Below are 17,663 nucleotides of genomic sequence, written 5' to 3' on the forward strand. Positions count from 1 at the left end.
TTCCTTTCAAAGCGTGAGCTTCCTTACATCAGGGTCTTGAGAAATTTGCAGCCACTTTCCTTTAAATGCCCAAGTCTCAGGACTTGGTTGGGAAGATGAGGGAAGTCTTCAGAAAGCAGCTCCAGAAACTTAAAGCTGTGAATGCTTCCGGAGGCAAATGAGCCCAGAATATACAAGCCTGTGCATTCTCTGATAATAACTTTCCCCATCTTTCCACTCTTCTGTAGCAGCAAACACTAGACAGAAATGAATAGCTCGATAAATTATACTGCCACTAGTGAAGTTTAACATTCAAGTCATTTATTTTTCTGTTCAATTCTGCGAAATGTATGTTAAATTAAATAATGAGGGGACAGTGGCTCCATTTGCCTGTAAAGTCTCAGTTCTGGTTTTGGTGTCACCTTTACACCATGACCCTTAAGCCATCCAGTGGATGTAGTAAATTAACCTCTCTCCGATGCATCAAGAAGAGGACTAGTAATATAAAATCCTTGCAAGAATTGAGAAGATAATCATACAAGTCATTTTCTGTGTTCCGTGGTTCAGATTAAGGATGAATTTTTGATAATGGAGGAAAAAGGCTGAGATATGGTTTTGAAGTCAGATCACTTGGATTCTAACTTCACCTCTTTCTACCTGTACATCTTTTTTTTTTTTTTGAAGGGGGGAGTGTGGGGGAAACTCAACTTCCTCACTGGTGAAAAGGCAAAAGTAATAGTACCTACTTCTTGAGATTTATACATGTAAGACACTCAGAACAGAACCTAACATATAGTAAATTTTCAATAAATGTTATTATATTGAAAGAAAATAAAAGCAAATAAAGTCTCTTCCTCCCAAAATAGACATGTCTTCTTTAACCTTTCATATATTTAAGTAAAATTTAGCATTTGTGTAAATATCAGAAAAATGTATTATCATTCTGAATGAGAGGTACTATATTTTAAATTGTAAGTCCAGTAGTTTAGATAAAATATTTTTCATTACTATGAAACTATGTGGTCTGATAAAATGTTTTTCCAGGTTATATTTTATTCTTTTTTTATTTATCCAACATATATTGACTAAAACATATTCAACCAGACATTATTAGGAACGTTAAAAGAAAAATGCTTCATCTCAGCCCATAAAAAGTTAATGTGACCTGGAAGGGGAGAGAAGATATCTAACCTATTGACTCTATTACATGGTCAATGCCTCCAATACACATAACCAAGATATTACATAAATTTGGAAGCAAAGCATGATTTCTAATCAATGATATTAAGCACAGATCCGTGGAGCACATGGCTTTTGAATCAAATCCCAAATCATCAGTGGTGTATGCACAGGTTGAAAAGGGCTCCATGGGTAAAATATCTAACTGGACGGGTTTACAGATGTTTATATAAATGGGCAAAGACTCCAGTTTCACTGATAAGAAAAGCAATAATATGATATGAGGCTGGCAATGTAAGATGATTGCACTATGTGGAATATGAAGGCTGCCAAGGTATGTCTGAATTTTTATTTGGTCGGCACTAAAGAATAGATATATTCTTGGTGGACTGATTGATATTTGTTTCTTCTTTAGGTTTCTTTGGTTAGCTTGGTAGCCAATGCTCTCGGTTACTCAGAACTTGGTGCCATCAAATCCCTACGGACATTAAGAGCTTTAAGACCACTGAGGGCTTTATCCCGGTTTGAAGGCATGAGGGTAAGAAAAATACAGGTTCTCTGATGATTCATGTCAAAATTAAATGTAAGGATTTCCCTGGCAGTCCAGTGGTTAAGACTCCAGGTCCCAACGCAGGGGGCACAGGTTCAATCCCTGGTCACATGGGATCCCACATGCCACACAGCGCGGCCAAAAAATTAATTAATTAAATAAAACGCGTTGTTAAAAAAAATTAAGTGTAGGTAATGATTTAGATACAGAGGGCTGCCATACTCTTCTGATATTTATTTCATAGAATTACAAAATTTCAAAGCAGAAATCCTAAGGATCAATGAGCCTAGCCTCCTGAAACTAAAATAGGCACTCAAAAATTGTTTGTGGCAGAACTAGAACTAGAATCCAAGTCTTCTGGTGACAGTTCAAGGATATTTCCACAACAAGTAAAACCTATGTGTTGCCATTTATTTCTTTTCATTGCTTATGCATTTTATAATTATTTACTACTGACATTCATCCTAGGAGGAGATTTTTCTTCCTCTCAGTAGGTAGTTTGATTTCTAAAAAATTACCAGTAATGAATGAAAGATAGAATGGTTTTTGTATGCTCTACTTCTTCAATTAATATCAGTAATAAAAGTTGTTGTACAAGAAAACAACACTAAATTGTAGTCTCTGACAAAATCTATATATCCTAAGCAACCAAAGTAGGGGTTAGGATAATTAACTAAGTATTGAAGGCAACCCCTGGGGTTTGTTTCATAGATCTCCCTTTTAAATGAGCATTCTGAATGAGGTTCACTTTTTCCATTAGCACTTGTATTTTCCTCTCCAGCTCTCTTCCTTAGTGTATATTTTATGCATCTAAACATAAAGTACACACTTATATACACATCTACTTGCCACGCCCCTCAAAATACTATTTAGCACAAAGGCCAGCTTTGTTTAATCCAGCTTGCAAATGCACATGGATACTGAATTTCTTCAATGCCATGGGGCTTTTATGTTAGGAGGTGGTTTTTTTAAGTGATAAAAACACTTCAGTTTTGACTTTGAGATTCACTCACCAGGAAGAATGAAACCACTCTCCAGATGCACTGTAAGCAAAGAAATACTTGCTTTTACATTATAAGTTTCTTTCATTGCTACTTGATAAAGTCACAAGACAAGATAAAGTTAATAAAAATGATTATGTAATTTCAAGTTTTTTCCACATCAATCTTTTACCATCATTCACATTATTTAAGCCTTCATCTGGCTGCATGGTTTCATATGAATAATTCTTTTTTTTTTTTTGCGGTATGTGGGCCTCTCACTGTTGTGGCCTCTCCCATTGTGGAGCACAGGCTCCGGACGCACAGGCTCAGCGGCCATGGCTCACGGGCCCAGCCGCTCCGTGGCATGTGGGATCTTCCCGGACCGGGGCACGAACCTGTGTCCCCTGCATCGGCAGGCGGACTCTCAATCACTGCACCACAAGGGAAGCCCGAATAATCCATTTTTGAGGGGAGACAGCAATTGAACAAAATAGAAAACTTCCAAGTTTACTCTAATCTGAAAACTATTCTAGTTTGGCATTTTTAATTTTGTCATATGGCAGAATTAACATTCTAGGTATAAAATATGGTAAAAGGCATGCATTTATTTGATGATAAGAGAACTTGTGGGAGGTCATTTTACACACATTTTAGAGCCAAGACAACCTGGTTTCAGTATAATATATATGACAATTTCTAAATGAAATAAGATTCAAGTAGCATAAGAAATTTTTACAATTTTGGATTTCAGGTTTTGATATTAATTCTTTGGTGTTGATTTCTAAAATAATGTTTCAGTATTTTAAAATAAAACAATCGTTTCATTTAATATAAGTGCCTAACAAAATAGTCCCAGTATGAGCTAGATTAATTAGATAAGAAAAGATACAAATCACTAGAGATTTGAAAATACACATTAATCTCTTCTGAATTTAGAGGAAAGATGACTGAATTTCTCCTTCATGAAATAGGTTGGCCTGGGTTGGTGAAGTAACATGTGCCCTGAAGTGAACATTTAAGAGATTTGGATCAATAATAATGGGAATACATTCAGTAATTTATGTCCAGAGATAAATTCCATCTCATTTCCTAATTTAATATACTTTTTTAAAATTAGGAATTATCAATATGGGGAAAAAGGACCTTGTAAATTCCTTATACCATTCTTCAACTTCATCAAAAGTTAACTTGATCTGGTGATACAGATTTAAGGCATTATTAATACTTTATTTGTAATGGGTTTGTTTAACCATGTTTTCAATCAATCATTCATGAACACACCTGAAAGTTAACGTGTATTGTTGAATGATGATTATTTCTTGTTGGTATTTAATACATCTTTTTTTTTTCTTTTTTTCCCCAGCATACAAACATTTTCTGACTCCATCTTACTATATCAGGTTTTTGTTTATTTCTTTTCACACTTTGGCATATTTTGCTTTCTTTAAATCCTTTAGCTCTTTAGTGTGTCACTGTTTGTTTTCCCCTACCGAATATGTCCTAGAAAATATCAGAAGAAACAAACTTGTCCACCTAGATTTTTATTTAACTCGTTTCACACCCATTTTATATTGAATAAATAATGGAAGAAATGGTTTCCATTTTAACAATTTGTAAGCTGCCTTATCCTTATCTCCTCTTCTAGGTGGTTGTGAATGCTCTTGTTGGAGCAATTCCCTCTATCATGAACGTGCTGTTGGTTTGTCTCATCTTCTGGCTGATCTTTAGCATCATGGGTGTGAATTTGTTTGCTGGCAAGTTCTACCGCTGTGTAAACACGACAACTGGTAACATGTTTGAAGTTAGTGAAGTTAACAATTTGAGTGATTGTCAGGCTCTTGGCAAGAAAGCTCGGTGGAAAAATGTGAAAGTAAACTTTGATAATGTTGGCGCTGGCTATCTCGCATTGCTTCAAGTGGTAAGTGCCTACTGTATGAGTTTTGAATACGTTTTCAAAATGTTTCAAGTAAAATCATTTCTCTGATGTTCTTTGAGTGATTAATATCTGATAGCACGAAAGTAGTTGATGATAACACCTGTACTATTAGCGTGACTTGACTAAAGAAGATGTTTTGCAGTGATTTTAAAATGTATTTTCCCCAGTGTTCAGTTAATATGTTTTAATGTGATTTTATATTTCTGCTTCCTGTCTTTTCTTACTCTATTATTGAGTGTTATTGTGCTATTACCATTTTTAATTTTCTGTAGCAATAAATGCCAAAGAAGCAATTATATGTATTAAAATAATAACGTATCTATTGTAGTGATTAATTAAATGTATAGATTATTAATCTATGTATTAATCTAAGTATTAATTAATTAACACACAGATACAGATAATGTACAGATTAATGTACAGATAATTGTACCAAGATCTAAGGAGTATAGTTCTACTATGTGTGGAAATGCAAATCTTATGGAGTGGATTTCAAAATGTGTAATATTTAATTATTTTGACTTAACTGACAGTATATTAACTAATCAAGAATTTAATGAAAACAGTTGAGTGTTTAAAGACACAAGAGGTTTGAATCATAGAGCTTACCTTTTGAAAGGGATTCGAGACTGAGATGAGAGTTTCACCTAGTTACATGTTAGTGTAGAAAAAAACAAAATACCTTCCAAGACAAACAAAGAAAAAGAGTTCCAGTTTTGAAATAAAATCTTGTTCTATTTCAATTTCATTTCTTCATTCAATCCATTTCAATCTCTTTGTAGAATATTTCATAATATTGTACAAAAAGTTATATTTAATAACACTATCATATTTTCATATGGTAAAATGCGTATTCTTGGATTAGGTTTTTATGCAGAATTCAAATATATGTTGTTTACAGGCCACATTTAAAGGCTGGATGGATATTATGTATGCAGCTGTTGATTCACGAGATGTAAGTTTCACTCAGATACTATTTATAGCTACTAGATTTTTCCATAGTGATAATTTAACTGAAAGGCCCAGAATTTTATATTAGAAGCAATCAGAACATTTATAACTGCATATAGAAATTCTCTTTTTAAGCCAATTCACTTCAATATAAATGATATTTTGGTTAACATATGTCTATTATAGATCTAATATGAAAGGATATCTAACTGCATGGATTAGAAGAATCAGATTGGTCCAGTAAATGAGACTCTTAAGATTGGGAAAGGCTGCTCAGTGGGCAAGTAATTTGTCTCTCCCTACCCCTGGAGAGTATGATAAACCAGAGTCTGTGAAGCAGCTTCCAAAAATATCATGATAAAAGCAAGCAAGTTTCAGGGAAACTCAATTTAGAAAATAGGAATAAAAATAGTTCCTCAGAACATATCTGTTTATGCTGAATTTTCCTCTTAGAATTTGATGTTCTGTTATTAAAGCCTTATCTCCAAGAGCTAGCATTTACAAACCCAAGGAGAAAATATTGCAAAAAAAATTATAGTAAGACTAATAACAGGTTCAAAATGTTTGCCTTGTTTATACCACTGCTACTTACTCTAAAGAATAGGTACAGGTAAGCCACAATGGGAAAACAGATTTAAGAACAATCGTAAAATTACAAATTTTCATTATATTAGGTCATACTAACTTGAGAAAAGAATTGCTTTTGCAGAACAGTATCTCAGGTCAAGGCAAAAATAACTCTATAATAAGCAACAACACTCACCAAATTTTTAATTTACCTCAAGTATTTATTGTGTTTTTAAATATTATTTAATATTTTCAATATTATTTAGGTTAAACTTCAGCCTGTATATGAAGAAAATCTGTATATGTACTTATACTTTGTCATCTTTATCATCTTTGGGTCATTCTTCACTCTGAATCTATTCATTGGTGTCATCATAGATAACTTCAACCAACAGAAAAAGAAGATAAGTATTCCTCAGCTCTCATCTTTCTCCATTCTGAGGTTCTGTCTGTTTTACATCCAAATAACCAGGACACTCATAATCATGACGGAGTTAGATCATTTTTAAATTGTCTTCCATTCACTATGTGGTCAGTTCAGCTGCAGAGGAGCCCAGCCTCTAACTGGTGGCTCCTCTCCAGATTCATCCTCTGCAGATCTGCTGTAGTGTCTTTCTGACTCAAAAATATGACCACTGCTTCAAAACATCCAGTGGGCCTCAATGCTTTACCCTTGCTTACAGAGCCTTTCAGGAATTATCTCCACCCAGTCTTCCTGCTTCATCTTCTTCCATACCACACTTTCTATATGCACTTCCCTACTCCTCAGGTACCCACCATTAACACTATCACTTGCTACATACACAGCTACATGGATTTTCTGCCCTTTTCTGAACAAGGCATGCTCTTCTCCCTCCATGACTTTACATAGGATATTTTCTCTCCCTAAAGTGCTTTGCCTAGCAAACCCTTAATCATCCTTTAAGGTCTAGCTTAAGAGTACTCCCCTATATAAAGCCTGTTTCTGAATCTCGGAACAGATTCAGAAACAGATTATTGTTATCTCTGCAGTACTGGGTTGTTTTTGTTTGTTTGCATATAGACACTGTGTCTTATATATCTATGTAGTTCTGATACTGGGTGCACTGTCTAAGACACAGGAAGTGCTCAAAAAGTGTTGAATAAAGAAGTAAAATTGTCAACACTGAAATGACTAAGATTTTTTTTCTTTCATGAAAATATATTTGAGACTCCTGAGCCTCCTTCTAAATGTAATATAATCAAATTAGAATCCTGATTCTAATCAGAGTTTTATGTGATTATCAGAGTTTTATGTGATTATGGGTTTTACATAATGTTAAGGTACTCAGAGTTTTATGTGATTATGGGTTTTACATAATGTTAAGGTACTCAGAATTTCACATAAAAGGGAAAAGCAGGATAAATCTATATGAAGCAGGATAATATCCATTTAAAAACTGAAAAAAAAGCATTAAAGGAGAGACTCAGAAATACTTTTGTAAAAGTACTGTTGTAATACAGGTTGGATTGTAACCAGTTTTATACTATGTCTTTACTTTGGAGGTCAAGACATATTTATGACAGAGGAACAAAAAAAATATTACAATGCAATGAAGAAACTTGGGTCCAAGAAACCTCAGAAACCCATACCTCGGCCTGCAGTAAGAATTACTCATCTTCTTTAACATTCCAAAGCCCTATTTCCATATGATGAAATTGGGCAGTGCTCTGGATCAGAACATATTAGGTGATATCATCAATATATAATATGACCTAATTGTGAAGTACATACTGTGTAACACAATTTGCAACTACTACACTGTAAGAATTACTAAGTTCTTAAAAATGAGGCAATGTTCTTTAGTTTGTCAGTTGAAAACCTCCAAGTCAGGGTTCCCAATAACTGCTTCCAAAGCAAGGTTCATGCTCCTGCTGCCACCTACTGCTGCCAACAACACACCTGGTTCCAGCTCCTCTGATCTTGTTACATGGCACCCTCTTATCCTTTTAAGTAGATGGAGTTTTCCAGACTTCCCATTCTACACCCATGGGCTCCCTCTATGCTATTTGTTCTCTCCATTGTTATGACTAGAAAATATTTTTACCGTTTTTAGAAAGGAAAAGGGTATCATCAAAATAGTTTGTTTCAGCAAATATACCCACACACAAAAGATTTATTCAGAATGCATACTCTGTAGAGCTTCATTATAGTGGAAAGTCATAAAGATGGTGGACTATGTTCACAGAGCTGTATTCTAAATCACCTATCCTCTTAGATGGGTAAGGAATAAGGAACTGAGACCCAAAGAAGGTATATACTGTACGTAAAGTCACAAAGCCTGTAATCGCCAGAACTGGGACTTGACAAGGTCTCATGAATCCTATAAATGACTCCACTTTGCATTATTTTTAAGAGTAGTTGGAGTAGGTGCAGGAGGGGGGTGGGGGGGGAGGGGAAGCAGGGCAGAGGGATGATGTAAGGGAGGGCACAAAAAAGGGCATATACCTACTTTACTGAATGTCATTTAAATATTATAGTTAGAAGAGGCAGAATTAAATAGAAAACAACTGACATATTTTGAGGGACGGACAGACAGAAATAAGCTATAATTCAAAATCCCTAAAGCATTGATAAATGAATTGGCATATTCATCCATCTAAAAGTCTGTCTATATTAACCTACTTTGTAAATCTTCATTATTAGTTGTCATTATTTTTTGTAAAAATTATCAGTTATTAAAATCAAGCAAAGCCCATGCACATTATCAACCAGTTGCCACCAATTTATGTTTTATTCAGCTTTGTCTTCCCATGGGACCTAAATAAAACAATTATATTTTGTTTTTGTCATATGACATTCTTCATTTATTGCTCTTTTTTTAACAAATTTGTTTGCGGTAATGTGAGAAGGGTGCACATCCCATGGGCCATACGTAAAGGACTTCATCTGCAATTTTATGGATCAATATTTATGAAATATGCATATTAACCTTCTCCTTCCTCTCCTTCTAGAACAAATACCAAGGAATGGTCTTTGATTTTGTAACCAGACAAGTTTTTGATATCAGCATCATGATCCTTATCTGCCTCAATATGGTCACCATGATGGTAGAAACTGATGACCAGAGCAAATATATGACTCTAGTCTTGTCCCGGATCAACCTTGTGTTCATTATCCTGTTCACTGGAGAATTTGTGCTGAAACTTATCTCCCTCAGATACTACTACTTCACCATAGGCTGGAACATCTTTGATTTTGTGGTGGTGATTCTCTCCATTGTAGGTAAGAATGGTTTATTTACAGAGAAGTGCAGTTGTTGGAAAAGTCCCCAAAGCCTATCACCTGTGTAACATGGAAATTAGATCTGAGAATCATAATGTGTATAACTCTAAAGTTCAACACTCTTGTTCATTTTCCACTAACTGAAGAATTTAACTATTCAAAAAAAGAAAACAATATATTTGAAGATTTCAGAAATAGTCTTTGTTTGCTGTTGGCACATTTCATATGCGAGGATAACTATTCATAGTAATTGGGTGTATATAATCTTAAAATGCCATACCACTATGTGAGATTATTTAACTTATGGGATTTTGCAAGAGTCCATATTGGTTTATGACATTATAGAATTATTAAATAAAACTCTATAATCTTTCACTGGTAATATTAGGAAGTGGATCCAAACAGTAAAGGTTTATACACATAACAAATTTGTTGTTTTCATTAACCTTGCAAAGAAAAAGCATTCATATAAGCATAAGATACTCACTGTTTAGCTGTTTTCTGTATTGTTCCATAGGTATGTTTCTGGCTGAGCTGATAGAGAAATATTTTGTGTCCCCTACCCTGTTCCGAGTGATCCGTCTTGCCAGGATTGGCCGAATCCTGCGTCTGATCAAAGGGGCCAAGGGGATTCGCACGCTGCTCTTTGCTTTGATGATGTCCCTTCCTGCGTTGTTTAACATCGGCCTCCTGCTCTTCCTAGTCATGTTCATCTACGCCATCTTTGGGATGTCCAACTTCGCCTATGTTAAAAAGGAAGCTGGAATTGATGACATGTTCAATTTTGAAACTTTTGGCAACAGCATGATCTGCCTGTTCCAGATTACCACCTCTGGTGGCTGGGATGGATTGCTAGCACCTATTCTCAACAGTGCACCGCCTGACTGTGACCCTGACACAATTCACCCTGGCAGCTCAGTTAAGGGAGATTGTGGGAACCCATCTGTGGGGATTTTCTTTTTTGTCAGTTACATCATCATATCATTTCTGGTCGTGGTGAACATGTACATTGCTGTCATCCTGGAGAACTTCAGTGTTGCTACTGAAGAAAGTGCAGAGCCCCTGAGTGAGGACGACTTTGAGATGTTCTATGAGGTTTGGGAGAAGTTTGATCCTGATGCCACCCAGTTCATAGAGTTCTCCAAGCTCTCTGATTTTGCAGCTGCCCTGGATCCTCCTCTTCTCATAGCAAAACCAAACAAAGTCCAGCTCATTGCCATGGATCTGCCCATGGTCAATGGGGACAGGATCCACTGCCTCGACATTTTATTTGCCTTTACAAAGCGTGTTTTGGGTGAAAGTGGAGAGATGGATGCCCTTCGAATACAAATGGAAGATCGGTTCATGGCATCGAACCCCTCCAAAGTCTCCTATGAGCCCATTACAACCACTTTGAAACGCAAACAAGAGGAGGTATCTGCTGCTATCATTCAGCGTAATTTCAGATGTTATCTTTTAAGGCAAAGGTTAAAGACGGTATTAAGTGAGTATAACAAAGAGGCAATCAAAGGGAGGATTGATTTACCTATAAAAGACGATATGATTATTGACAAATTAAATGGGAACTCCACCCCAGAAAAAACAGATGGAAGTTCCTCTACCACCTCTCCTCCTTCCTATGATAGTGTAACAAAGCCAGACAAAGAAAAGTTTGGAAAAGACAGACCAGAAAAAGAAAGCAAAGGGAAAGAGGTGAGGGAAAATCAAAAGTAAAAAGAGACAAAGAATTATCTTTGTGATCAATTGTTTACAGCCTAAGAAGGTAAAGTTTATGTGTCAACTGGACTCCCAGAGGAGGTCTATGCCAAACTGTTTTAACAAATACTCATGGTCAGTGCCTATAACAAGACAGTGACCTCTCCATCACTATAACTCTGTGAGTCAGGGTATCAACACTGACAAGAGGTTGCTGTTTTCATTACCAGCTGACACTGCTGAGGAGAAACTCAATGGCTACCTAGACTGTAGGGATAGTTGTGCAAAGTGATCATTGTAACTACACCAAACACTTTTAGTACAGTACTTGCATCCACTCTATTTTTAACTTCCATATCTGCAATATTTTTACAAAATTTGTTCTAGTGGATTTCCCTAGTCACTACTTCATAGTTTATTCATAATACTATGTCACTATTTTTGCAAATGAAATTTAAGTTGAGAAAAAAGTATATAAGAGCCCTGTGTTCCTACTCCACAAGTTTCTCGAATAATCAGACAAAGGGTTTTGTCCAAGAGATGAAGTTCTTGCTCAAAACCAGAAAGAAAAAATCTAATAACAATTTCAGGTACTTCCGTTTTCTAGACGGCTTTAATTTTGAAAGTGTTTTAGTCTATGTTTGTTTATATCTAAACAGTTACGTGCCTGTAAAGTCTCCTCTAATTTTTAAAGGATTATTTTTATGCAAAGTATTCTGTTTCAGCAAGTGCAAATTTTATTCTAAGTTCCAGAGCACTATATTTAATTTTGGTTAAATGCTTTCCAAAAAAAGTAATCTAATAAATCTGTTCTAGAAAAGTATATCTAAAGTATCACTTTAGAATAGTTGTTCCACCTTCTGATTCAGTGTTGCTTTGCCATCTTCTGCTCTCAGCAAAGCTGACATTTTATGTCAACTAAACACACCCTCTTTTATGTAAATAGTTATTTTATCCTGTGGGGCATGTTTGGGAATATATATATATATATATTTATGTGTGTATATATATATATATCTCTCCTGATAAACAACTTCTATTAAATCAAGTATGTACCACAGTGTATGTGTCTTTTACGAGCTTCCAACGGGGTTGTATCCTGCACCATTCATTAAACATAAATAGTTTGAAGACTACCACTAATGCATGTTAATTACCTATGCTGCTCTATTTTACTCAATCCATTCTTCACAAGTCTTGGTTAGAAGTCGTCACATGTTGGTAGCAGAGTGATTTAACCAGCTCTATGTCTAGTACATCAAGCAGAATAGCTTGCAGTTATTTAAAAGCACCTTTCCTTTTGCATTTTTAATTCAACTTGTGTCATATGGTGTCTCTCTAGATTTCAAGGAAACACACTGCATACTGCCTACTGTCAAAACCTATACTTCATATTTTACTAAAATATGTCTAAAACTTGTTTAAATATAAATAATGTAAAAATATAATCAATTTTATTTGTTGCATTTTGTACATAAGAAAATTATTTTCAGGTTGATGACATGCCAATTTATTTTACTTTATGCTTTTTCTTTTTATTTTTAATCACAACGCCAAACTTTTAAATCCATAAGAATTTTCAATGGATAATTTCTTAAAATAAAAGTTAAACAATGTGTTTTGTGGATTTCTTTGTTATAATATATTTTCTACCATTCCAGTAGGAGAACATTGGTCAAAAATTGAAACCTAGATCATTTTCTACCAACTATGGTTGCCTCAATATAACCCTTTATCCATGGAAGGTTTTTTTTTACTCAACTTTTGTAGTATTTGCTTATGCAGACTAGTCTTATTTTTTTAATTCCTATTGCACTAAAGCTATCAGAGATATAACTTGGGCTCTGACCCTTTTAGCCATGAACATAGTGGCTAAGCTGTGCAATTACCTAACATGATATAAATTTTTGTTTTTTGCACAAACCAAAAGATTAATGTTAATTCCTTTTACACAACTATTTACTTGTAGTGTATTGATGAACTGCATGCAGGGAATTGCTATTACTAAAATGAATGGTGAGCTATGTCATTATTGAGCCAAACGAATAAATATTTCATTTTTTATTGTATTTAATTTCCTGGCTTCTGGGTTTTTTTTTTTATTGTTGGAAGTTTAAAACATATATAATTAATGAAACCTGTACTTGATCTGACATTTGTATACATAAAAGTTCCCATGAATTTTATAACAACCTACTGCATGATCCACCAAGCAGTACTATAGAATAAAGTCTATTAAAAGCAGTTTTTGTGAACTTTTCTGTGTGCAAAAGATGAAGCTCACATATTCCAACTTTCAAGTTCAACAACAATAATAGTAGCCATCTATAATGGTTATCCATTTCAATTAACTCCCTTGGCTGTAAACATTTTGACCTCAACTCCTCTCAATGTAATTACTGTAATCTCCAAATTTCTTGGCACTCAATAAATGTTATATTACATAGTTTGTTACTTAAATCCATTTTATGAACTCCTATTTACACATAAAATATTAATGATGCAGTGATTGAAAATTTATATTAACATTTTTTTCAGGGTCCCTTGGATTTATGTCAGGTCAAAACCAAATGTTTCTTCTCAGTAGAAAACTCCAGTTATAATGCTTATATTTTTGATGAATTGGATCTAAATACGCATTTCATAATTTCCCCAACATAAACGGTATGAGGTGACTTAATTGTAATTTGTTGCCTTCTTGCTGTTCAGGTAAATTTTCAGATCTTGCCAACACCACAGAGAAGTCAAGTATTACTCTGCAAAGTCCTTAACCTTTTTATGCATCCTATTATATAATCATTAGCCAAGCAATCTATTAATTGATATGCATTATATCTAAATGATCTTATGTTCAGAAGAGTCTCAGCTGCAAAAAAAAAAAAATACTTTAAAAAATATACCTAGCTAAAGGATATTCGGAATGTTCAGAACATTCAGAATACAGGGTTGTTCAGAATACAGGGTTGCTAATACAATTTGACAGATTTTTGAAATAACTACTTTCACAAGAAAAATCCTTCTATTATTAAACTTCATGATAGAATTTTGTAAAAAATAGAATTAATCAAGTTGGACATAGAAATAACAATACCATGAAATTAAAGAAACTTAAATTCACCAACAAGTGATACTAAATCAACAATAAGTGATACTAAATTACCAATAAGTGATCCTTTAGTAAAGAAAAACCATTTGTGTGGAGAGAAAAATGAGAATTCTGCATTTCAAATAATGTAGCTGAAAGATAATGTCTATATAAATTTACGTGTTTTACTAATCTTCAAATAACTAGAATACAATAACTTGAAAATCATTCTTGTGCATTTCAAACTACTCAGTAGTAATCATAAAGAAAGTTCTTACTGACCATTTTTGTGGAAATGAAAAATGTAAGAAGAACTGGACCAAGAGTTCTGACACTTGGCTTCTAGTTTCAGTTCTGGTATAAAACTAGCAGTGTAATCCAGGCAAACCAAATTCTGGCCCCTCAGATTCCCCCTTTATTTGAATGGGGATGCTGGATTAGGTATGCTGTCTCTAGTAGTACTTTAATTCTAAAATTCTATGTTCAAAATCAAATTGCCATTCAAAATGAGTAATTTCCTTTATATGAATAATACTTAATTTAAAAAAATGTGCATTGTCAATACACCATTTAAAACATTACTCAGATAACTTAAAATAGAAATGCAACATCTGATCTTGACTTTAGCCCCACTAATGAAGAAGTCTTCTTATCCTCAAAGATTTTATATGACAAAGTTGAAGAATGTTTTAAATAATTGAAAGGACAGCTATTATTTCTCTTCTATGATGTTACAGATTTCTAAAAGACAACACCTGATATGTAACAGAAGAAATTAAAACAAAGAAATCATTAGTTATTTGTAAAATTGTCTCGAACTACAAGTGTACTTACTCCTTCTGTCATTAACATTTGCCACAAAACTTAAGGAAGTTGGGCTTAAGTCTTATATTCCCTAGAACACTATTTTTACTGAAAAAAGAATAAAAGATGCACATCATTCTCTTATGATAACACCTAAAATGTTTTATTCTTTCACAGAGAAAGACATTTATGATTTGATGCAACCAAACTTTGTTGTAACTGTCTCCTTCCTATGTGTCCTTCCATCTGCAGTATTTCTCCTCTCCTCTTCTCTCCAGAGTCTCTCCAATATTCCGTCCAGCTGGCATACTGAAATACACATCTGAAATCTTCTAAACCTGATGGCATCCCATTATTCAGAAAATCCATTTCCCTTTCTTATTACAGAGTTTAAAAAAAAAAAAAAAACCCTGAATAATCTGTCCCTCACATATCCCACTACTATCCTCTGTCATTGGCCATCACTCCACAACTCATGCCTCCTCCCCACGGAATCACATAGTCTCCAATTACACAATTTTTGGACATCTCTCCTGTCTTGGCACATGCTACAGTCTTTGCCTGAAATGTCTTTCTCTTTTTTTCCCTGACAAATTGTTGCTCATCTTTCAAAAACTGGCTCAAATATCATCTTTTCAAAGCTTCCTCAGATTTCCCCGAAACATTTCTCCTCAGACTTCCTAATGTGCATCTAGGATTTTATGTACCATACCATGCTGTATTACCTCCTTTGCACTTATCTCTTCTAATAGATTGTAGTATATCCAAGGTATGGGATGCATCTCATTAATTTTCTCACCCTTTTATCCTTTATCAGCAATGACTAACAGGGTATGTGACTACCAGTTTTCAGATACATTGCTAGAATTGAGTCTTGCAGGAAAACACAAAAATACTTACGTGCCAAACAACACCACCAGTAAATTTTTTCCAGTCCTTACTGAGAATGACTCTCTAATTTATTAGCATCTAAATTCAGATAAAGCACTACCATAATTACAAAATATCTCAGAAATACAGTACACCTTGTAACTATAGTTTACAAGCAATGCCTATTGCCTAGCAAAAACTACTGAAAAAAAATAATTTCATTTCATTAATTCTGCCAGTGAAAGAATAGGTTTACTTAGTTGTCCTCAATTAGATGTATGCTGCATGGATGAAAAAACATAATCAGGTTTTATTTCACTACCTTAATCATGTATATATTCTTCACTTGAATAACTCATAGGTACACTGGTAATACACTGATAACTAGGATTTTGCTTGATGAATGTATATTTCCAGCATATAATGGGACAATTATCCTAAAACTCTTGTCACAAAATATCTAAAAACAGAATAAAATATTTTTAGAAGATCATTTTAATGTACGGTTAGCCTTACCAGAAAACAAGGGAAATTCCTTAGGGCTGATAGTGAAAGGTAAGCTAGCACTAAAGTCAGAGGCTATTCTGTGGGCTTCTATTGATCCCAGTGACCTATAGCTTGGTTTTAACTGCCTGCGTACAGAAAATAGAAGACAAAGATTAACCCAATATGGGTTAGAGATCCTGAATAAATTCAAGATCCACAAAAAGCTACACACTTAATGAAAGCATTTTTAAAAATCAACCTTGCAAAAGCAGATAGAAAGAAAACCTTAGCAAGGGAACACTGTCTGGTCTTAGCTCTAGTTTACAGAAAAAAGTCTCCCAAGATTCATAGTCATAGACCCAGAATTCAGAGTCTAAATAAAACAGAGAGATCATGCGTGGTAAAATTCATTATTAGAAAGTCATATATACAAACTGAGATATATATTATCTCACATATACATATAATGTAAAAAAATTACATCATACACATGTATGATGTAATTATTTTCAGTGCAATCACAACAAAAATCTCAAATCCAAGCAGACTTTTCCTTTATAGAAACTGATGACCTGATTCTGAAATTTATATTGAAAAGCAAAAGACTGAGTAAGGCCAAGATAATCTTGACATAAAAGAACATAGCTGGAGAATTTACACTGCCTGAAAAAGAAAAAACAAAGACGATGAGTGAGAGATACAAAATTATGAGGCATACTTGAAGGATATCATGCTATTTACAGAAATAAAGAATGTAATGATTGAAATCAAAACAAAATGGGAGACTTAAAATCCACCTTCCTGAAACAGGGCAGAAAAGGCACACTGAAACTGCTCTTCTCCTACCATCCCAGCGCATGCCCTGGCCTGACCTGAGCACCACTTAGACCCACTTGCTTCAGGACACAACTCCACACAGGGCGAGGGCTGCTGTGGCCGAGGGGTGTGTCGGCTGTAAGGCACAAAGATGGCTCAGACCCAGAGCAGTGTCTTAGTAGGGCAGGGGCAGACATTACAGGCACTTACACAGGCAGCACATCAGAAGCAGTCTGTGTCCCTGACTGCAGCCACATGGCCACAGCCCATGCCCCAACCCACACCTACCCCACCTGCTCTGCAGCACAGCTCCACACTACCACCACGGTAAGTCCTCTATGTTATCACCTATATGTGGAATCTAAAAACCAAAACAAATGTATATATATAACAAAACAGAAACAGACTCAGATATAGAGAACTAGTGGCTACTGGTGGGGAGAGGGATGAGGGGGCAAGAAAGAGGTATAGGATTAAGAGATACAAACTACTATGTATAAAGTAAATAAGCAACAAGG

General features: G+C 34.8%; 1 protein-coding gene across 1 annotated transcript in view; it reads left to right on the top strand.

Moving 5' to 3' along the window:
• LOC309825379 (sodium channel protein type 3 subunit alpha-like) overlaps nucleotides 1–11,102 on the top strand; it is a gene marked incomplete at both ends in the record, with an annotated part of 78,656 nt that extends 67,554 nt beyond the window's left edge. The window contains 7 exon segments of the mRNA XM_082658921.1: nucleotides 1,574–1,696; nucleotides 4,337–4,609; nucleotides 5,529–5,582; nucleotides 6,412–6,553; nucleotides 7,628–7,767; nucleotides 9,119–9,389; nucleotides 9,907–11,102. Coding sequence (XP_082515047.1) covers nucleotides 1,574–1,696; nucleotides 4,337–4,609; nucleotides 5,529–5,582; nucleotides 6,412–6,553; nucleotides 7,628–7,767; nucleotides 9,119–9,389; nucleotides 9,907–11,102 — 2,199 coding nt within the window.
• Nucleotides 11,103–17,663: the final 6,561 nt, after the last annotated feature.

This window comes from Grampus griseus, assembly GCF_964374135.1.
Source record: "Grampus griseus genome assembly, chromosome: 7".
In the NCBI taxonomy this organism is placed as follows: domain Eukaryota; kingdom Metazoa; phylum Chordata; class Mammalia; order Artiodactyla; family Delphinidae; genus Grampus; species Grampus griseus.